General features: G+C 43.7%; 1 protein-coding gene across 2 annotated transcripts in view; it reads left to right on the plus strand.

Annotated features, from left to right (window-relative positions):
* Nucleotides 1-19144, plus strand: part of UST (uronyl 2-sulfotransferase) — a 312291-nt gene extending 293147 nt beyond the window's left edge. Inside the window, exons 8-10 of one of the 2 annotated variants that reach the window (XR_006289649.1) lie at nt 13793-13958; nt 17769-17909; nt 18981-19144. Coding sequence is in view for 1 of the 2 variants with exons in the window: in XM_043543109.1 (XP_043399044.1) it covers nt 13793-13802 (10 nt within the window). In the remaining variant the exon portion in view is untranslated. Of the gene's footprint in view, nt 1-13792; nt 13959-17768; nt 17910-18980 lie in introns of those variants that run through there. The other variant, XM_043543109.1, reaches the window with a different exon arrangement.
* Nucleotides 19145-22676: the final 3532 nt, after the last annotated feature.

Below are 22676 nucleotides of genomic sequence, written 5' to 3' on the forward strand. Positions count from 1 at the left end.
GTGTCTTGAATTTTTTTCTAACTTTTTTAAGTAGGCAGTGGTGTTTCTGTGAAGAGTAAAGTGGGGGAAAGGCTTTTAAGTTGCTAAAATCTTTACAAAAATCTTTAAATCCTGTGTGAGAGAGAGCTAGCTAAATTTACAGTGGCCTGAAAGCCAGTTTTTACATATGGTGTGTGAAATTTCTTGGCAAAGTAAGGCTCTTGGTTATGATATCTTGGAATAACTATTGCCCATATTGAGTCAGCAACATTCATAAAAACATTCAAAATATATTTGATGGGGATTTCAAGTGTTGGTGGCTCCAGTCTTAAAATCAAATGCAATTTCTTTCTGGTCCTTTTCTCATTTGAAGCCAATTCTAAGGAAAAGATTATTTCCTCTGGATTTGTAAGGAAACAGAAAGACCTCCAACATACACAAGACCCTAACAGAAGACACTTCTTTTGCTGAGAGATAGCGACTGAGTGTATGCACCTCCCATCTCTCTCCCTCATCCCCACACCTCACAACCAGCAGTAGCCTCTTTCCCTACTACTTTTACCATAAACAGAGAGTAAAATCATGATCCCATTGAAATTAATGGGAAACTCCCATTGATTTCAGTGAGGCCAGGATTTCACCCAGAGAGAGAAGATGTGGTGACATTACTTACACAGAGCACACAGCAAGTGACGGGCAGAGCAGGAGATAAGAATTCAGGCGTTCTGACTCCATGTGCCCTATCCTAAGCACTACTCACCACATTTTCTCCCAGAGCAAATGACTAAAGGTTTGGCAGATTCACAAGCATGAATGTGGCAAATAACGAGGAGGGCTTATATTACTATAAGCATCTTATATTACTATGCAGGCATGTGAGAGGTAGCTACAGAGGTCATAGAATCATAGAATATCAGGGTTGGAAGGGACCTCAGGAGGTCATCTAGTCCAACCCCCTGCTCAAAGCAGGACCAATCCCCAATTTTTGCCCCAAATCCCTAAATGGCCCCCTCAAGGATTGAACTCACAACCCTGGGTTTAGCAGGCAAATACTCAAACCACCGAGCTATCCCTCTCCCTAAAAAGTCAAAAGGTCATACTTAATTTTAATATGCAGACAAATCCATATACCATGCCTCTCAGATTTCAGGTTAAGAACATAAGAACGGCCATGCTGGGTTGAACCATTGGTCCATCTAGCCCAGTATCCTGTCTTCTGACAGCAGTCAGTGCCAAATGCTTCAGAGGGAATGAACAGAACAGGGCAATTTCAAGTGATCCATCCCCTCTCATCAGATGATTTCAGAGAACTATCCACAATGGCTCCAGGATCTGTTTCTTGAGTGGTAACAGCTAATTTAGACCTCATCATTTTGTATGTATAGCTGGAATTATGTTTTCCAATGTGCACTACTTTGCATTTATCAACATTGAATTTCATCTGCCATTTTCTTGTCTCGTCACCCAGTTTTGTGAGCTCCCTTTGTAACTTTTCTAAGTCAGCTTTGGACTTAACTGTCTTAAGTAATTTTGTACCATCTGCAAACTTTGCCACCTCACTGTTTACCCTTTCTCCCTGTCATTTATGGATCTTTGCTTGTCCCAGTACATATCCTTGGGGAACCCCCTATCTACCTCTCTAGAAAACTGACCTTTATTCCTACCCTTTTTTTCCTATCTTTTAACCAGTTACTGATCTATGTGAGTACCTTCCCTCTTCTCCCATGACTGCTTATTTTGCTTAAGAGCCTTTGGTGAGGGACAATTTCAAAGGCTTTCTGAAAATCTAAATACACTTTCACCCTTGTCCACATGCTTCTTGACCCCTTCAAAAAATTCTAATAGATTGATGAGGCATGATTTCCCTTTACAAAAGCCATGTGGATTCTTCCCCAGTGTATCACATTCATCTGTGTCAGGGACCAGACCAGCTAGGACTAGTTGTTGGCCTGCTCCCTAACTGCGCTGCTAGGCAACCAGTGAGTTCAGCTGCAATGCCTTGGAACTGACAGAGCGGCCATAGCCCCTGACTGGTTGCTCGTTTAGCAGCCCAATTATAAGCCTGGCCCTCACAGTAGATCAATGGCTGCTCACCATGTACCACACCTGCAGCTGTGCCAGCCCTTGTTCCAATTCCTGCTCCAGCCCCTGCTTCCCTCTGGCTTGAATCCTTGGCTTTGCCTCTGGTTTGTGACTCTGATTGATCCTTCAATTCTGGCATTTGGCTTCTGTCTCTCCAGTACTGATCCCCGGCTCCAATTCTGGCTTATAACTCTCATTTACCCTGTGGCTTTGGCATTAGGGTTCTGTCCCTCCTGCACTGATGCTTGGCTCATTTTCTGGACTCTGCCCACTCTGGACCCAGCTCTAACTGGTAGACTGAACTCTTCCACTCTAAACCTGACTGCCCCATAACCCCTTTGGTTGCAGTCTGTGTGTCTGATAAGTCGGTTCTTTATTATAGTTTCGATTTATTTGTCTCGTACTGAAGTTAGGCTTACTGGCCTATAATTGCAAGGATTGCGTGTGGTGCCTTTTTAAAAAAATTGGCCTTACATTAGCTATCCTCCAGTCATCTGGTACAGAAGCTGATTTAAGTGGTAGGTTACATACCACACTTAGTAGCACTGCAATTTCATATTTGAGTTCCTTCAGAACTCTTGGGTGAATACCATCTGGTCCTGATGGCTTGCGGTCTTGCGATGCATCAGGCGAGGTATTTCCAGTAGAGATAAGGAGGTTTTAGTACCGTTATACAAGGCACAGGTGAGACCTCACCTGGAATACTGTGTGCAGTTCTGGTCTCCCATGTTTAAGAAGGATGAATTCAAACTGGAACAGATACAGAGAAGGGCTACTAGGGTGATCCGAGGAATGGAAAACTTTTCTTATGACTTCCTTATGACCAAGGAGCTTGGCTTGTTTAGCCTAACTAAAAGAAGGTTGAGGGGAGATATGATTGCTCTCTATAAATATATCAGAGGGATAAATACTGGAGAGGGAGAGGAATTATTTAAGCTCAGTACTATGTGGACACATGAACAAATGGATATAAACTGGTCATTGGGAAGTTTAGACTTGAAATTAGACGAAGGTTTCTAACCATCAGAGGAGTGAACTTTTGGAATAGCCTTCCAAGGGAAGCAGTGGGGGCAAAAGACCTATCTGGCTTTAAGATTAAACTCCATACGTTTATGGAGGAGATGGTATGGTGGGATAACATGATTCTGGTAATTAATTGATCTTTAACTATTCATGGTAAATAGGCCCAATGGCCTGTGATGGGACGTTAGATGGAGTGGGATCTGAGTTACTACAGAAAATTCTTTCCTGGGTATCTGGCTGGTGAATCTTGCCCATATGCTCAAGGTTTAGCTGATCGCCATATTTGGGGTCAGGAAGGAATTTTCATCCAGGGCAGATTGGAAGAGGCCCTGGAGGTTTTTCGCCTTCCTCTGTAGCATGGGGCACGGGTCACTTGCTGGAGGATTCTCTGCTCCTTGAAGTCTTTAAACCACGATTTGAGGACTTCAATAGCTCAGACAGAGGTGAGAGGTTTTTCGCAGGAGTGGGTAGGTGAGATTCTTTGGCCTGCGTTGTGCAGGAGGTCGGACTAGATGATCATAGTGGTCCCTTCTGACCTTAGTATCTATAAATGTATGAATTACTGTTTAATTTATCTGTCTGTTCCAAAACCACCTCTACTGCCACCTCAATCTGGGACAGTTCCTCAGATTGGCTCAGGAGTCGGAAATCCCTCACATCCTCTGCAGCGAAGACCAATGCAAAGGATTCATTTGGCTTCTCCACTATGACCTTGTTGTGTCTGAGTGCTGCTTTAGTACCTTGATCCTCTAGGGGCCCCACAGATTGTTTAGCAAGCTTTCTGCTTCTGATGTAGTTTAAAAAAATGTTGCTGTTAATTTTTGTGTCTTTTACTTGTTGCTCTTCAAAAAATGTTGGCCTGCCTTATACTTTTACACTTGGCATGCCACAGTTGGTGCTCCTTTTTATTTTCCTCAGTAGGATTTGACTTCCAATTTTTAAAGTATTTATTTTTGCCTCTAGCCACCTCTTTTGCTATGTTTATCCATGGGGGCATTTTTTTTTTTGGTTGTCTTATTGTTTTTGTTTGGAGTATACGTTTAGTTTGAGTCTCTGTTGTTGTGTTTTAAAATAATTTCCATGCAGCTTGCAGGCTTCACTGTTGTGACTGTTCCTGTTAATTTCCGTTCAACTAGCTTCCTCATTTTTGTGTAGTTCCCCTTTTAGAAGTTAAATGCTACTGTGGGGGGTTTCTTTGATATTTCCCCCTACAAGGATGATAAATTTAATTATATTATGGTTGCTATTACTTATATGCACCTCTTGGACCAGATCCTGTGTGCCACTTAGGACAAAATCAAGAATTGCTTCTCCCCTTGTGGGTTCCAGGACTACCTGCTCCAAGAAGCAGTCATTAATGGTGTCTAGAAATGTTATCTCTACATCCCATCCTAAGGTGACACTTACCCAATCAATATGGGGATAGTTGAAATCCCCCATTATTACTGGGTTTTCTGTTTTTTTATAGCCTCTCTAATCTCCCTGAGCATTTCATAGTCACCATCACCATGCTGGTCAGGTGGTGGGTAGTATATTCCTACTGCTATACTCTTATTGTTCAAACATGGAATTTCTATCCCTAGAGATTCTGCGGTACAGTTTGATTCATTTAAGATTTTTACTATATTTAACTCTTTCTTTCACATTTGGTATCACTCACCCACTAGCACAACCTATTCTGTCATTCCTATGTATTTTGTATCCTGGTATTACCATGGCCCACAGATTATCATCATTCCACCAAGTTTCTGTGATGCCTATTATATCAATATCCTCATTTAATTCAAGGCACTCCAGTTCACCCACCTTAGTATTTAGTCTTATAGCATTTGTATATGAGCACTTACAAAATGAATCAGTATTTAGTTGTCTGCCTTCATGTGATGTCATTGAATGGGACTCTTTTTCATTTGACTGCTTCTCTTCAGTTCCTGTCTGTACTCTACCAACATCTATCCTCTCCTCCTTTACTAGGATATAGAGAATCCTTTTTAATAAATCCTCTCCTAAGGTATGTCTCTGTCCAAGCTGTGTGCTCCTCCACATCTGTAGGCTTTTCCCCAGCCTTTAGCTTAAATACTCCTCCATGACCTTTTACATTTTACATGGCAGCAATCTGGTTCCGTTTCAGTTTAGGTGGAGCCCATGCTTCCTGTGTAGGATCCCCTCTTTCCCAAAAGGTTTCCCAGTTCCTAATAAACCTAAACCTCTCCTCCCAACACCCTCATCTCATCCACACATTGAGACCATGAAATTCTGCCTGCCTAACTGGCCCTGCATGTGGAACTGGAAGCATTTCAGAGAACACTACCATGGAGTCCTGCTTCATCTTACAAACAAAAAAATGGAATTTGGAACACTCATTTTGTCTTTGAGAAGAATGACACCCCAAAGGAGCATGGCCTGTCTGCCAAGGGGACAAGGCCAGCTCTCAGCAGCTATGTGTGCTGCTGTCTGCAGCACAGAACAGCCAAAGATACGTGCTGCTCCTTTACAAAGGAGAAGAAACATGTGCTCTGTCATGTGGTGCAACTGTTCTTACCAGCCATCTTTCCCTATACCAGCAGGAGGGCTTTGTTAGGTAACTATTGGCTGACATTACTCCACTCCACCACATACCCTCCCAGAGCAGCTCCTACTAGTAAGGGTAGGACTTAACCCAAAGCATTTTAAGATTTTTATTTCTGTTCATATATCTTCTCTCTCTGGGCTTTCCAATTTCTTGCCTCTCCTCTCTCTCTCAGCACATGCAGCTTGTAAGCAAGAGAAACAAGGAGAAAGTTCAGGCTGTTTCCAGATTGTCTTATCTGAGAAATTCTGAATAGGTGGTGACCCTAAATTGCACCTCAGTTAAGGCCAGCCTTAGCCCTCATGAAGCCCCAGTGAAAGTAAATTCCAGGGGACTGGCCCACATGGGGTACGAGATGGGAGAGGTTTTAAGATTTTGACAGGAATTTGCACTAACAAAAAGAAAGCTTTAGGATTACATTTCAAAGAAAGTATTCCCAGTCCAGACACATCCTCCATTTGCTGTCACAGTGGAAGTAAGAGATCAGTGAGGTTGGGGGGGAAAGGCTTCCCCCATACACAACAGAGGAATGCTAAGTCTGGTATGTCTGAAACATCTTGTCAAATAATTCATAATTTGACCACGTACTACTGTAAGTGTTCTAAAGTCTGGCACCACTTATCATAAAATAAACACCCGCAAAAATGGGATGTGCTGTAAAAATGGCAGAAGGGAGCACGTGATACAAACTTCTCTGAAAAAATACCCTCCCTCCTTACATTTTAATTGGTAAGATATCTGAGAATCTACAGCTGGAATAGGCCTTTAAGTGGCATGATCAAACGCTGACATTCATCCACTTGTGCTTCTAAGGCCATCATAGAATTGGAAGGCAAAAGCCAAATTCCCATGATCAGCTAAGTAAAGCCATGGAGCATATGGTATCCTTGAATAAAATCACCATTTCTTTCACTCCTTTTTTAAGTGCAGCCCACTCACGCATTTCACATACCTGTTGAGCAATCACCCTGGGATGAGGTTAAACAGTTTGTAGCATAGCAGCTAGTTTGCAGACCAAGCTCTATGATTAGAGAAACTTGAGACATAAAACAGGATTCCATCCTGAGGCATGAAAGATAGATGAAAAGGGTAACTCAAGACCTTGAACAATCTACCTTCTGTTACAATACAAATAGTTTTCTTAGGGTATTACTGGGAGGTCTTAGCATGACCAAGCAGATGAACTCTCAGTACTGTGTGTTCAAACACAGCCTCAGGACATCTTAAAGAATGTACTGAGTTTTTAATTAATGCAGCAGAAACTTTCAGCTATCAGGCAGAATATTTGGTGTAGATGCAGATTACCATTAATGGCTCAAGAGTGAACAGTAAAATGTTCTGATATATACTCCACAACTTTATTACACACCATTGATTTCAAAGGGAAATTCTAGATATGGGGATACATGGCAGGATATGCCCTGATGGACTCCAACATTTAAAATATATGTTGTTGCTAGCTATTTGGGGGCAGAAGGATAAGCATAGGGCAAGTGTTTTGGGCGGTGGTTTATATTTCTGAGATTCAATATAATTAAACTTTACCTCATACTAGCATTTTAAAGTGAAAACCGATATTCAATGTGCGCGCGCATGTGTGTGTCCCCTATATTGTTTAGAAATTCTCTAGTGGAGATTTTCTGACCCTGCAAGTTTGTAACAAAATCACGCTTGAGGCTCTGGTAGCAGAAGGAGATTTGGAAAGGGGAAGAAAAGATCTAGTTGAAAGGTTTGATTCTGCAAGCTGCTGGGTATTTCCTGAGAGTTTCTATTGACTTTAATAAGAATTGAAGATGTTCAGAAATGGGTCCCTAAGCATGTGCATCTTTTCTTTGATACAAGTTGATTTCTGGGAATATTCCAACCAATCACACGGTATCCAAAGAAAGAGATTGGCTAGTTAGTAGCTCAATCAAGGCATGGATTTTCCTGGACCTGCTCCTTTCCTTGCTCCAGGACATTTTTTAAGCTGAACCCATAAAGCATTTAGCCTTATGAACATTATGTGGCACAGCAGTGATACTGTAGAACTATGTGTATGGAGTTCCAGCACTTATACAAAATATCTATATTTATATAGAAAATAAAAATGATCCAGACAAGAGGGCAAAACTGATGCCACCGCACATGCAGCTGTTTGACTGCCATTTCCACTAAGCAGCTACTTGTCTGAAGTTCCCTAAGACCATTCTATCTTTCAGCTGAAAGAATTTAGGGGCTGAGTCTCATCCTGACCTGTTTGACACCCACAGAGCTCCATGGGATTATTCCTGATTTACCCTGCTGTAAGTGAAAGCAGAATCAGGGCCATATTTTCTGATTCTAAACCTGGACAAGAAGTGAATGGCAGCAGATAAACTAAAATACATCATTTAAATCAAAGTCCACCATATGGATCAGCTAGGCCCATGGTTCTTCCTTGGGGAATTTGAGCTGTTGCATGGGTCCAGGGAGTGAAAAGCAAACTGAAAACAGACCCAGCTGTCTCCCATTGGCAACAGCAGATTCAAATAACAACATTAAATGTGCTTTTCCCCCCAAGAGCTGTTGCTGAACTTTTGTCTCGGTTTAACAGAAACAGTAGATCACTTCAAATGAGGTGTACTTGAACCGGTGGCCAAATGAATAACTTTTACAAGTGGCAGATGGCTGCAGGTTGTTCCAAGGCATTGATTTCAGCAGTGGTGCTGGCAAACATTACCACCCAAACACCACACTCATCGTCCAGAGGGGTATCCTGTGTTATTTAACTTGAATAGTAGGCTCCGTAGGCAGAACGCGTTCTTGAGCTTAGCTCCCTCTTGCCTGTCAGCCCGTTTTGACTCTGTGCCAAACCTTTCTGATCTTATCTGCAGCTCTCTGCCTTCTTTGGAAAGGTTTGGAGATCTGCTATTCCTTAACATGAAAGGGAATGCATTAATCTGATTGGCACCCTGGATAACGTTTACTATTTGCTGATTTCACACTAAGCCAGGCTACTTTAAAAAAAAATGCCATAAGAAAGTTCAAGCGTGTGTATGAAAAAGGGTTCCCTTTGGCAGCTCTTAGTATGTGAACTCTGTGACCCAGGCTGCTGATGTGAAGTTCTAAAAGAGCAATAAATTAGAACCAGTCCAGGGTTATTGGGCCAGGGTACTGCTACTCCTCTGAGCATTTCCATTCCAAGTCATTGATAACATAGTTTCATTGTGTAGCCATTCAGAAAACATGGGGCCAAATTCTTGACTGGCACAATGGAGTTACACCAGCAGAGAGTTTGGCTTATAGTGCAGAGATGCCAGTTCCATTGAGTCTCCTGGTCTGTAAATTAGCATTGATTCTACACTAGGGCTGATCAGGTGATATGGGAGAAGGACCCATTATTGAGTAAGCACTGACAGCGTGTTTCAGGGTGTACAAATCCCAAATAAAGACATGTGGCCAAATTCACAGGTAAGCCTAAGGCTACCTCTATGCTATGAGCTAGGAATGTGACTCCCAGCTTGCATCCACGCTAGTGCTCATCAAGGTTTCATGCTAAAAATAGTGCAGCGGCGAGTGACACTATAAGCTAGTCATGCCAAGTACATACCCACTGCACCGTTAGCCCATGCGGCCACTGCCCATCCTACCCACTATTTTTAGCATACAAGCTCAATGAGAGTATGTCTGTGTGAGCTGAGAATCACAGACCTAGCTCATAGTGTAGCCATGTTCTGAGGAGTTCAGTGGGAGGCTAAATTCATGTAACTTACATTTTCTTCCGGTCCCTGTCCCCACCCCTCCCCAGGCATTTTGCGTGTTAAACAGACTCCAGTGGGTCCTGCCTGCACTTGGGAGATTTTCTAAAAATTCCCACAGTTGCTGACACCAGTTCAGTTCCATCTACATGTTTTCCCAACATAGACAACATGACCTAAAAGCCTCTTAAGATATGTCTACACTGCAATTAAACATCCATGGCTGGCCTGTGCCAATTCACTCAGGCTAAGGGGCTGTTTAACTGTGGTGTAGACTTTTGGGCTCTAGGACCCTGCAAGATGGGAGAGTTATAGAACTTGGGCTGTAGCCCAAGCCCAAAAGTCTACACTGCAATTAAACATCCTCTTAGCCCCAGCCCTGTGAGCTTGAGTCAGCTGGCACGGGCCAGGGGTGGGTGTTTAATTGAACTCTCAGATGCTGTCTACTCTACAGTCGACCCAGTGCTAGCAACATCCCTGCTTAAGACCCTGATCCTTCAGAGATCTGCCTGTGCAGGCTTTTCTGCCCTTGCAGGGTCCCCTTGACTTCCAACTGGATGTTACACGGGAGGATCACTGTGCAGGATTAAAATCGATTGCATGTTTGCCCTGTTTCTGTCACAGTGTGAACAGCTCTTGTCTATCTGGTATATGAAGATTGCTCAGAATCTTTTTTTATTTAGCCTCACAGCACCCCTGTGACATGGATCAGTGCCATTATCCCCATTTGACAGAGGGAGAACTGAGGCACTGCTAGACTAGGGCTAGAATCACCAAGAAAGTTAGGCACCTAGAAAATTACTGGGATTCATAGAGCCTGAGTTAGCCATCTAGGTTCCCTATATAGCAAATGCGGGGAGAGAGCTGCCTCGGAATCGGTCTCTCAAAAGCCAGCATGCTCGAAGGTAGGCAGTGGGAGATACCAAGAAGAGGGGTGTGTGCTAAGCCCTGCTCCTCTCCCAAGGATAGACACCCAAGTCTAGGCTGCAGGGGAGGCACGTTCCTCTACTAGAGCATCTCAGCTGCAAACCCTCTCTTGGCATTAGGTGCCTCTGCTGTTCTAGCAAGAGGATGCGGGGAAGACTTCCCTCTGAACTTTTAGCCCAATGTTTAGGCTACTCACCTGGGATGTGAGAGTTCAAGTCCATCTTCCACCAGCTGGTACTCTAACCATTGGGTTACAGAGTCACTGGGCCAGAAAGAGGAGCAAGTGTGAGAGAGACTATGTAGCCTAGTGGTTAGAGCACTCATGGGTGGTGACAAAGCCCAGTTCAAATCCCTTCTTTGCCTGGAGTGGAGGGGGAACTTGAACTGGGGAGTCTCCCACATCCCAAGTAAGTTCTCTAACCACTGGGCTCAAAGTTGTGAGGAAGCTCCTCCCCCATCGCCCCCCACCCCACCCAGCATATTGTGTAAACTCACCCCTAGGGTCCCGATCCAGTAGGCAATGTCTGAGCACATTCACCAGATTGGGCCCTGCGGTGAGTTAGGCCAAGGAAAACTTCCCCTGGTTCAGGCATTGTTCTGGGGCTCAGGCATCTCATGCTCAGAAGCAGAAATATACATACTTAGGGAACTCTGGCTACAAAATTTAGGCACCAAGCAAGTTTAGGTCCCTACAGCGTTCAGCGACCGCTGAAGGGGGGGCTATGTGAATCTCAGTGGGGTCTGAGATTTTGGTGTCTAAAGTGGCTGCTAGGTGCCTAAGTCCTTATGTGAATCTAGCCCTAAGTGACCTGCCCAAGATTCTGGCAGCCCTCCCACAGAGGGCCTCGCAGGAGAGGAGATCAATTTAAATCATGCTGGGCAACTTAATAATCAAATAAAATAATATATGAGGAAGGCTTTGTCGCCAGCATTTCAGTGGTCAGCAGCACGTGACATGCTGACTACTGAAATTGGGAGGGAGGTGCAAAATCCAGTTGCAAAAACTGAGCCATTTGAAATCTTAGGCTTAACTAACTTTTTGCCTTGGTGTTTTGTGTTCAGACTTAAGCTCTTACATGTGTTTAGTCAAGCACAACGCATCCCTTGTATCTGAAACTGCTCCCTCTGTAATTAGAAATGGTCTTGGATCCAAGCATCCTCAGATTGGAAAAAATGTGACATGGAATCTGAATTTCATAACTCGTCTTGGCTAACTCTTAATGGAATGCTGCTTTCTCATGACATTTAGATCTGGATTCAAATCTGAGCCCCACCTGCTCTTTACAAAATTTCAGTACAGGTTCCACATTTTGCAGCTTGGGTCCATCTCTTTCAAGGGTATGGGGACCTCAAAGAACACACTGGTGATATCAAGCCAGGAATGTGTTTGCTCACTTCCATTGAAACAGAGCTTGGTCTAAAACAATAGCTGATGGAAGGTCAGTATGTACGTCTTTAATTACTGGAAAACTGTATCTGAATAGCCTAGATTCAGAATGCTAATGTGTTCAGACTCCCCTTCTCCTTTAATTGTTTAAAGTGCTTCACACTGCTGCGGTGCTAACCTCCCTATACTGCTTGATAGATCAGATATTAAGTAGGAATGTTAAACTCTGAAAAGCAGTAGTATGTTGTCCAAAACCATGGCCAACTCCCTTCTCTCTCAGAACACACCTTTCCAGCCAGGACAATGATAGATTCTCATTCTCATGCTCCTTTCCCTGCCCATCTCAATCAAGTGAATTCAATTTATAAAGAAATAAGTCCTAAACTCTATGGAAGTCTGAGCACCCTAGTGGGTTGGCAAATTCACACTAATTCCCATTGTGCTGGGTGCCATTCACATTATTTTCCTTTAGTTCTGTATTGGAGTGTAGGGGCAGGGAAGGAGGTTGTTTGGGACCAGGGGTTGTAATCATTCTTCTTCTTGTCAAAGACAGACGGTTCTGCAATGCTGCCCTTGCTTCTGTTTCATTAGAAATATTTTCATCTGTGAAAAGAGCTTTCCCTGATGCTGAAAGTCAGAGGAGGGCACAAGCCACAAAAATTTGGCTCTGGATTTCAAACCCTTCAGTATATAGCTTTACATCCAAGATTTTGGACTCTGAAGCTCCCCTAATTCCGAGGTGTTCAGATGCAGAGTTCTGGTTTGGATCTGTCTCTCTATAACGGAAATGTGACATCTGTTAAGGTGAAAGACTGCTTTCTTCTCCTAACGAAGTCCCACCTTTTCATAGCAGTAACTCAGAACAATGAGAAGGTGACAACGCCACAGTTGTCACTCCTTGCAAGCTAGCAGAACCATTATTTTTCACCTGGTTCAGTCCAGGTGGATGTTTCTATAGAAAGATTCTTACTGTTCAGAAGTTGGAGAAAGAGATACATGTAGCCTTTAGAATTGCAAGTACATTTAGAATAAAACATTTGAAATTTGTTCCCCCTTTCCTTCACTGTCCGAACCTGAGTTCATCACTTGTCTCTATATATTTGTCCATTACAAGGGATGTTGTCAATACAATGAGGTCTAGAAACTGATTTACCTTAAAGATGACATTGTGAAATAGGGCTAGGATTATTGTAGCTCCACAGGGGACAGAATACATGCATAAATTTGGAACGCAGTGATGGGAAAGGGTTGGATGGAGGCAAAATTATATGTGCTGCTGCCACTAATATGCGGTTTTAATTAAAAAAGAAAATAACACCACTTAGGAACACCATTTAAAGGAGGTCTAGGTCCAAATTTTTTAGCTTGTGCCCACCTTTAATTTTCAGCATTACGACAAGATCTTTTCTCCTGGCGTTGTGGGAAGATCAACCACTTCTTCATCAGAGCACAAAAGAGCCTCCAATTTCCCCTTCGGCTAAGACGAGCAGTCTTTGAATCCCATTGAAATCAATTCTGGGTCATTCGGGCCTGCACAACTCGTAAAGCAGCAAGGGCCATATTACTCCAAAGAAAACAGCTGAGGGCCGAAACCCTGCAGCCCTGCGGAAACACTCCCCCCCCCCCCCCCGTCCCCGCCCAGCAATGGCCGCCCGGCCCCGCAGAAACAACCCCCCACCCAGCGCTGCCCTGCCGAAACAGCTGCGGGCCGAAAAGGAAGGTTGGGGGAAGGGGTGATACTTTATTAAGAATTTTTCAATTAAAGCAAACAATTTTTTAAATTTTAATTTTTTTTATGAATCATGGAAAAATGAAAAACACCTGTTCCGTTGAAAGAAAACATTTGTATTTTTCATAATTACCTTGCAAATTTTATGAGAGATAGTACATCTCTTTTCGGCAACAGGCTTGTCATATTTAGGGGTCATATTTGAAGTGGATATTTTCATAATGTCTTCCAAATGGTCGTCAGTCAGGGAAGAACGTTGCTTGTTTTTATTCATGTTCATGATGGAAAATGTTTATTTACATATGTAAGCGCTTCCAAAAATGCTGAACGATTTCAGTGCAACTTCGATAAGATTCTTGTAATTTTTCATTGTCCAGACTTTTGTAGAAGTCCCGCAGGCTGCTTTCTCTGTGCTTATTTCGGTAAACTGCCGAACATTGAAGTTCAATAACCTCCAAGTGCAAATCTAGTGGCACTTCCTCTGGATCCACAGAAAAGGGATCTTCAATCAGCTTCAACTAGACATCTTCTTCTTTAGACAAAGTAAGTCTTCTGTCAAATTCTTCAATCAAAAGATTAATGTGCTTTGTGTATTTTTCTCCTAACTCGGCATGTTTATGCTGAGGGGATACGCTGTGCACAAGTGGGAAAGTGACACATTTCACCTTTTGACAGCTGACTTCTGAAAAGTTTCAGTTTCATTTTGAAAGCTTTCACTGTTGCACACATTTGAAATATAAGTTGATTTTTTCCCTGAAGTTGAATGTTGAGATCATTCAGATGTGCTGTAATATCACAAAAGTAAAAGAAACCTTGATTCCAGGACTCATTTTCAAATGGGAATTTTATTGGCCCATTTTCTAGGAATTTTGCTACCTCCTCTTTCAAAGCAACGAAACGCTGGAACTCTTCCTCGACTCAACCACCTCACTTCCATATGGTAGATTAAGTCACTGCACTCAGCGTCTATCCCTTCAAGAAAGGCTCGAAATGTCCCGTGTTTTAGTCCTCTAGAACGGATGTAATTTACAATGGAAACTACCACTGACATTACATGCTCAAATTTTAAGACTTTGCTACACAAAACCTGCTGATGTATAATGCAGTGATGTTTGGTTATTTGTCTCCCGATAAATTCTTCAAGAAGATTAACTGCTCCAACTTTTTTTCCTGCACACAGCTGGAGCACCATCAGTACAAATGGCCACCAAGTTTGTGAAATCTAATCCTGACTTATCATTCATGCACTTTATCACTTCACTGGAGATTTCTTTTCCAGTTGTGCGACCTGTCATGGAGCACATGCCAGCAAGTTCTTCCGTAATTTCAAAGTTTTTATCAATACCTCTAATAAAAATAAGAAGTTGGGCAGTGTCTTTTAAATCGGTGCTTTCATCCATAGCTAGGGAGTAAAAGCAGAATTCACTGACTCTCTGCTTTAACTGATCACTTAGATTGGTGGAAATATCAGCTATTCTTCTCTGTACAGTCATGCGTGATAGACTGACATTCTCAAATATTCCCCTCTTTTCTGGACATAACTCAGATACAGCAATCAACATACACTTTTTTAAAAACTCGCCTTCTGTGAAGCATTTCCCAGCAGCAGCAATTTCCTTAGAAATTTGAAAGCTTACTCAGTGCTCACTTTCTTGAAAATTTGCTATTCTCCACTAAGGTTTTTCGCTAAACTGGCTGCTTTAATTTCTTTTTCATTTGGATTCAATTTGGCAAGATTGGGATGCTTAGTTTCAAAGTGCTGCCGAAGGTTATATTCTTTCGGAACGGCTAACATTTTGCGACACACGAGGCAAAGTATTTTGTCTTTGGAAACAGTACATAAGTATTTATTCGTCCATTCAGTGTTGAAAACTCTGAGCTCTGATTCTATTTTTTTATTTTTCGTTTCACTCATGGTATCTATTATGAAGCTCAAGATTTTATTGAATAAATTCACACACAAGGGAAACACTCACAGTCATACACAAAGAGAAGAGATATCTCATGGCGCATGGCACACTAGCAAGGCACTGATGGTGTGTGGAAGCCTGTAGAGGGGGAAAGAAACGGCGCGCATAGGGTAACCAGATCACAGCAGTAAAATAGAACCTGCCCCCACCCCACTCGGCCCCACCATCACACCCCTCTTCACTCCCTAGCCACCTGCTGGTTTGCTGCGTCCATCCTAGTCAGTCCCCCACCCACCACTCATCTCCTTTCACCTCCTCCCTCCTCTGCCAGAAACTCGCCTGCCCCTAGAACCCCTGCTGGCTCACTGCTCACCTCTTTGCCCACCCGCTCGCCCCCTCCCCCCACAAGTATAAAGCCTCATTCAGAGACACAGGGGGTCACTATATTACTGCACACAGCAGACAACCAATGCAGTACCAAAAATTAAAATACTGAAAATGGATGCCCTGCTCCAGCCACCGACTCACCACTCACCTCCTACCCCCCCTCAAGTATAAAGCCTTGCCGCCACTCAGGGCCGAATTAACTTTTTGTGGGCCTGGCACCAAACATATTTGTGGCCCCCCCCCCCGGGGCAGGAGCTAGGGTTGGTCCCTGGAGCAAGGGTGGGGCTAAACAGGATCCCCCCAGCCCCTGCCCACATAGAGCGGGTACCTACCTGGTTCTAGCCCAGTCTCTTTGTGTCTCTCTGCACTGAGCTGCCCCTCCTCCCGCAGCAGCAGGAGAGGTTCTCTTCCAGCCCTCTGGGGTGGGTGCTGGGAGTGGGAGGAGCAGAGGCTAATGTGTTTACTCCTATAACCGGACTTTTAGTTTTCAGCCAGCACCGCTAACCGGACACTCAGGTCCCGTTTTCTACTGCAGTTTCCAGTCTAAACCTGGATAACTGGATACCTGGCAACAGGGCTGCCAGAAAATCCTTGGGAGTGGAGTGAGGGGGGGGCGGCGTAAAACAATCATTTTTAAAAGTGAGAGGGCTAAGCCTTAAGGGGGGGGGGGAGTGGTGAGTGGGCTAGGGAGTGGAGAGGAGCTAGTGGGCAGGGCCATGTCTGCTGCATTGCCCAGGTAGGTTGGAGACTCTGGGGATCAGCTGACACAGTATCCCCAGCCCAGATGACGTGACAGCCAGTGGTGGATTTAGAGTTAGTGGGGTCTGCCGGCTCTGTGCTCAGCTTCATTTCTGGGGACCCTCCTTGGGACCCAGCCAAGAAAAAGAACATTCGCTCTTATCTCCCCCCACCCCCGTTTTTCATTCTTTTTTTCTTCATCCTTCTCCTCTAAGTAATAGCAAGTAAATGAAAATAAAGTGAGGTACCTTGGTTGTTCTTGTAGTCTAACTTATTTTTCCATAGACCACTTGAAAATCACGGAGGGTCTCGATGGACATGTAATGATCTTTCCAAATATTGTAAAAAAACATTGGGGTGTGGGGTCTGACCAGGAGCTAGGGTGAGGGAGGGGGCTCCGGGTTGGGGCAGGAGGTTGGGATGTGGAGTGCTTACCTGGGGAAGCTCCTGTTTGGTGCTCAGGATGGGGTGGGGATGTGGGGGGGTGCAGCAGTCAGGGCAGGGGGCTGGGGATGTGTGAGGGGGGATGGGGGGACAGGGGTCAGGGCAGGGGGCTGGGGGTGTGTGAAGGGAGTGCAGGGGTCAGGGCAGGGGCTGCGGGGGGGATTCAGGAGTCAGGGCAGGGGTCTGGGGAGGTGCGGGGGGGTCAGGGTGGCAGGGGGCTGGGGGTGTGTGAGAGGGGTCAGGGTGGGCAGAGGGCTGGGGGGGGGGGTGCTCACAGTGAGCAGGGGCTGGAGAGGGTATGCCCCGATTCCAGCCCCTTCCCCCAGGCCACGGTCCCTCCTCCCCGGAGCAGTGAGCGTGCTGAGGCTCCGCTCTTCCCCCGCCCTCCTGCCGGCAAGCGGCTGATCGGCGGCAGGGAGAGGGAGAGGGGGAGGGGGAGCTTGGCTGCCAGCGTCCCCGGCTGCCGGCAGCATCAAGCGTCTGCCCCCACAGGAGGGAGCAGGGGGACGGAGAAGAGCGGGCCGGGCCGGGTCCATGATAAATCCGGTATTGCCGCCACTGCCCGCCCGCCCGCTCGGCTCGTCATCCCCCCACCGCACCCAGGCTCGCCTCCTCACCCCCCCTTCCCCGGCACTGGCCTCTTCACCACCCCGCCCGCCCAGCAGCCGGCCCTTGGCTTGCCCCACTCCGCCGCTTGCCAACTCCCCCCGCGGGCCGCACAGTGAGCCCCCGGGGGCCGCATGGTGTGCAGGCCCTCTGCTGAGAACTGTGAGCGGTTTCTTCCTCCCAGAAATGTGCATTCTCTCCTAACCGACCGTGCACTGCTCCTCCCCCTTGGAGTTAATGGCTGAAATGTGTCCTGCTTTCTCAACAGGATTAACCTGGACAACTATAACCATAGATCCCTGAATAACACTATGAGCCAGCAGATACTTGTCATCTGCCCAAAGCTATTATCTCCAAATCTGAAAACGATATCACAAGTCCAGTAGGTTTTCTTGGACATGTCTTCAAGGTTAAATAAAAAAATTTCCTCCTGGTGTGGTTAAAGTTCTCTCTCTTTTTACAGGACAGGATTAGACCTCTACTCTTTTCCAGTGGGAATCAATGGGCCTGATTCATGATTTTCCTGCCCCTTGTCATCATTTATACCTGTGCTAAGCAAGTTCAACAAGTTACCGAATCAGAATGATAGCATTTGACATTAAGTACAGGTGTAAATGAGAAAGTTTGACCTGTCCAAACTGTCTTCATTCCATACATCTTACTTCAGAAAAATCCCCCGTATCTTTTGGCCCAGAACAATCTCAAACCAAGATCTATTGACACAGTGCAGCCAAGAGAATTTGAGCACCATCCTTGCCAGGAGATGTTGAAAATGGATTAGCCATGTGCTTTGGATGGAAACTGATTCCATTACCAGAGTAGCAATAAGATGGATGTCTGAAGGCAAGCGAAAACGAAAACCGCCTGAAAACAACATGGCAAAGAGCTGTGGAAGCCGAGCTGAAAAACCTGGGGCACAGCTGGGGAACCATTGAAAGACTTGCCAGAAACAGACAGGAGTGGAGGAGCTTTGTCGTTGCCCTAAATGCCAGAGGCGTAATGGGAACATGATGATGATGATGACAGGTGTAAATGATGATTTTTAACAGAGGGTGATTAACTATTGGAACAAACTACCTAGGGAAATAGTGGATTCTCCATTTCCCAATGTCTTCAAATCAAGACAGGTTGCCTTTCCAGAAGGTATGCTTTAGTAAAACACAAGTTATTGGGCTCAGTGCAGCGGTAATTGGTTAAAATTTTTGGCCTGTATTATACAGGAGGTCAGACTAGATGATCTAATAATGACCTTAAAAATCTATGACAATGTACAGGAAGATGCAGTCCCTGACCCAAAGAATTTACAATCTAATTTAAAACAAGCAATGTACAAAGAGTTGGGGGAGAGGGACCTAATCAAAAAAATGCAATTTTATTCTACACATATACATTTTGATATTTTTTATTGTTACAGCTAAAAGTCAATTAATCTTATCTTCCCTCAACCCACCCTTTATTAATTGGCTGCTTTTTTTTATAGGTATTACAACAGAGTTGGACCTGCAGAGGGATTTGAAGGCACAAAAATCATAATGACTTCAAGTGATAAAAAAAGGAGTGGGAGCAAATAATGTGACAGATACAAATCTCAGTTTCTAATATAGAAAATCTTTAATAATTTTAAAAATGCAAGGAATAAATATGCCCAGAAAATATACTATCAGCATTGTCCCTAACCAGATTATTTTGCTTATAAAATTGTGTTTTGATTTTCTCATAAAAGTGCAGAAATATATACTGTTCACTGTCTTCTTCACAGTGCACAGTGTTTTTCTTTCTTTCTGATTGTTAGGGTGAGGTTAATATTAGCTGGTTACTGGCAGGGTGGAGATGTGTCAACATGGGAAACGACTAGCCCCATCCTGTTTGCTAAGATAGTTCTGGTAAGTTCTCTGGGAGTTGGCTGCTTCTGGGCACTGGAGAGTGCAGGTCCGGTATCCGTATGCTTCTCCATAACATCTGCATGGTTTTTCTCTCAGTGTCTATCTCTGCAGGTGATCATTTACACCCAGTTTGAGGGGGCTGACCAGAACATAACTGCAAGCAAAGTTGTGTGTGTGCATGCATGTGCAGTGGCTTTTTTTTTTCTGTTGCATAGGCTGAAATTCTGCCAACCCCTCTGCAGATGTAGAATGCCCTGAACACTATGAAATTGATGTAGTTTCACCATGCATGGGAACAAGTCATGGAGGGGCTTGGAGAGGAACTTCACATTTCATGAGCATTGGTGGTGATGGTTTGCTCTGGCTTTGTCTTCCCTGCAGAAGAAGTGTGTTTTTTTACATCCAGATAGCAAGGTGGTGTTAGTAATGCAGGTTAAGATCACTCTTCTCTTTACATAATCTTATCTTTGCAATGTCATTTGCATTTATTCTTCTCCTATAAAAACAAATAAGGCAAAGTCAGCAAAAACCGCACCCTTCTGGTAACTGGTTTGATTTGAAAGTCCTTTTATAGAGATTTTCATCTACTTAGCTTTTTGACTGTTCTAATAACTATCACTTCTTATAGCTATCTCTGTTTAATGTGACCATATTGCTATGCAGAAATCCTTCTTAAAGAAAAACCAGGCAGAACAAAATGTGAAAGCTAACCTTTGTTGTTTCATATCTGTTCTTAGGGAAGAGCATATTTGCCAAGAAACAAAATTTTTTTGATTCTTCAGTTTTTAAAAAAAAAGTCTTGTCTCAATGATCTGTTTTTATTTTCTTTTAAATGAACTTACAAGGACATAAAAATACACTTGATATGAGGAAAAATCCTCACAAAAGGATAACTATTTACAATATTTATTGCAAGGTTAGAATAGGGATGAGCTGTCAGATTAATTTGATGGAGGGCAGAAGAACATGCTTGGCACAAGGAACAGGAAGAGTATATCAATTCCCTCCTTTGCTTTCTCTTTGATTAGAGAGAAGTCCAAAACAAAAACCCTTGGATCCAAAAATTCCCAAATTTTAAGTCTAAATCCAAATATTTCAGCAGGCTGTTACTTCTCGAATAGGCTACCTGGATCCTAACACTTCTTGATTTGGGGAAAAATGCAAGATTGGCATCTGAAAATTGGCATCTTGGGTTATATCGACACTGGACCTGGAAGGTGTAATTTCCAGCTTGGGTAGACATACCCACATTAGCTTTGATCGAGCTAGTGTGCTAAAAATAGAAATATAGCCATGGCAGCACAAGCAGTCGGGGGGGGAGGAGGCTAGCCACACAAGTACATACTTGGGTTCTCAGATGGGATCATAGTCAAGGTAGCTTGCCCATCCCACCTCTTGCACCGCCATTGCTACACTTCTGTATTTGCTTCACTTCCATTTGTGCTAGCTTGATCAAGGTATCTTCTCAAGCTGGAAATTATATCTTCCAGCTCCAGTGTAGACATACCCTTAGACTGAGCATTGTTTTGACCACTGATTTCTGGGAGTGTGTCAGCAAGTCAATTAGTTGTGTTTATAGAGCCAAGACCTCATCTAAAGTCTGTTTCAATGGGAGTGGCTAATCTCTGGGCATGTAGCACGAAATCCACTCCTTTGGAGAAGGCCTTTTCAAGACCTGACTTAACACGGGATTTATGTGGGATTTAAACAGTACATAGGGCATTGTGTGGGCCTCTTTCTGCTCAAAGGTGAATCTAACCATCAAAATATACTGTTTGCTTTTTTCCCCACATAAGCGTCTGAGCAAATCATGCTTCTCTTGGCCCTAGATGACCCAATGCTGAATCATTAGTTTTGCTTGTGGTTGTTGAACTTGAGAACATTCAGTGCACTCTCTTGTAACAGCTCAATGAGATGTGTGTAGTATGGTCATGTACATGATTTTTATGAATGGACAGTTTTGTATTAGAACATTGACTAGTGATATGCTTGTCAGAACAGGAAATACGAGTCCTCTTCTAAAGTAAACATTTGGGGGTTTGATTGGCTGGATAGCTGGATTCCAATTCTGTGTTGGTTAAGATCCCCAAGATTTATTTATGTAGTTATTTTTGTTCTTGGGTTTTATTTGAAATATCAGCATTTTTCCACTGTGACCACAGGCTATTCTCACCACAGTAGGAAGAGTATTAATATGCAAGATGCAGCAGAAGATTTTAAGTTTAACTCCAGAAACTGAAAACATTCATCAATCAAAGGGGTAGCTAGACAGTTGTGGTTCTATTCTATCCAAAAAGTGCCATTAACACAGCCCTCTGCTCCTTGTACTGCTCCAGAACAAGGGACTTTGAAACCCAAACTCAAATGTTTGAAAATGAGGAGATGCTCAGTTGAGCTCTCTATGTATTCCTGAAAAGAACATTACTCTTATGAGGAAAAACAAAGCACAAACATAAGAAAACCAGGAAATTCACAGTGAAGGTGCTGCTTCCTGCGCAGAACAACTGGACCCAAGTGGGAAAATTAAATCCCACTGAAAACATCATCAACACTGAAAACATACTTTATAGCATATAAAATGGAAACTTTTTAATAATTTAATAACATGGCATGTAAAATATACAGGATATAGAGTAGGTATATGTCAGTTAGTTATATTTTGTAAAATAGGAAAAACATACACACACCAGAAATCAAAAAACGAATCAAACAAAAATAGGCCATAGAGCCTGCCCCTAAATTATCTGAATTACCAAGCTGCCAGGGTCATCAGTGTAGCGTTTAGCTTTGACTCCCTGCAGTAGCTAGCAGCCTGACTCCCCTGACCCTAACCTCTTTCAGGATTTTGATCTTGTTCCTCATGTTCTGCGGACCCCATTTAGAAGAGATCCCTGCACCAAAGGGGGCTCCGAAGGAATTGAAATGGTGAATGCCTGGGCACAGTACAAACAAGGTTGAAGAAGTGTTTTATGCAAATCATTGTAAAGAAAGGAAAGCACCAGGGCTAGGGACAAAAATATTCACACAAAAAAGCAATCAGTGATCACTAACTTATCATTATTTTCATAAAAGTATTTAGATCGCAGTAGCTCCCAAAATGTCTTAAGTGCTTTCCAAATTCAGAGGAAGACACAGTCTCTGTCCCAAAGACCTTCCAATCTACAATCCCATGGCATAAAGCACAGAGCAGTCACTACAGAGACTATAGCAGCATATGCTGTGATAACCCCATAGTATAGAGACAGAAGTGGGGGTTTCTCTCTGAGCAACACTATTTCCCTGAGCAACAGTAG

The sequence above is a fragment of the Chelonia mydas genome, chromosome 3 (assembly GCF_015237465.2).
Source record: "Chelonia mydas isolate rCheMyd1 chromosome 3, rCheMyd1.pri.v2, whole genome shotgun sequence".
NCBI classification, from domain to species: Eukaryota; Metazoa; Chordata; order Testudines; family Cheloniidae; genus Chelonia; species Chelonia mydas.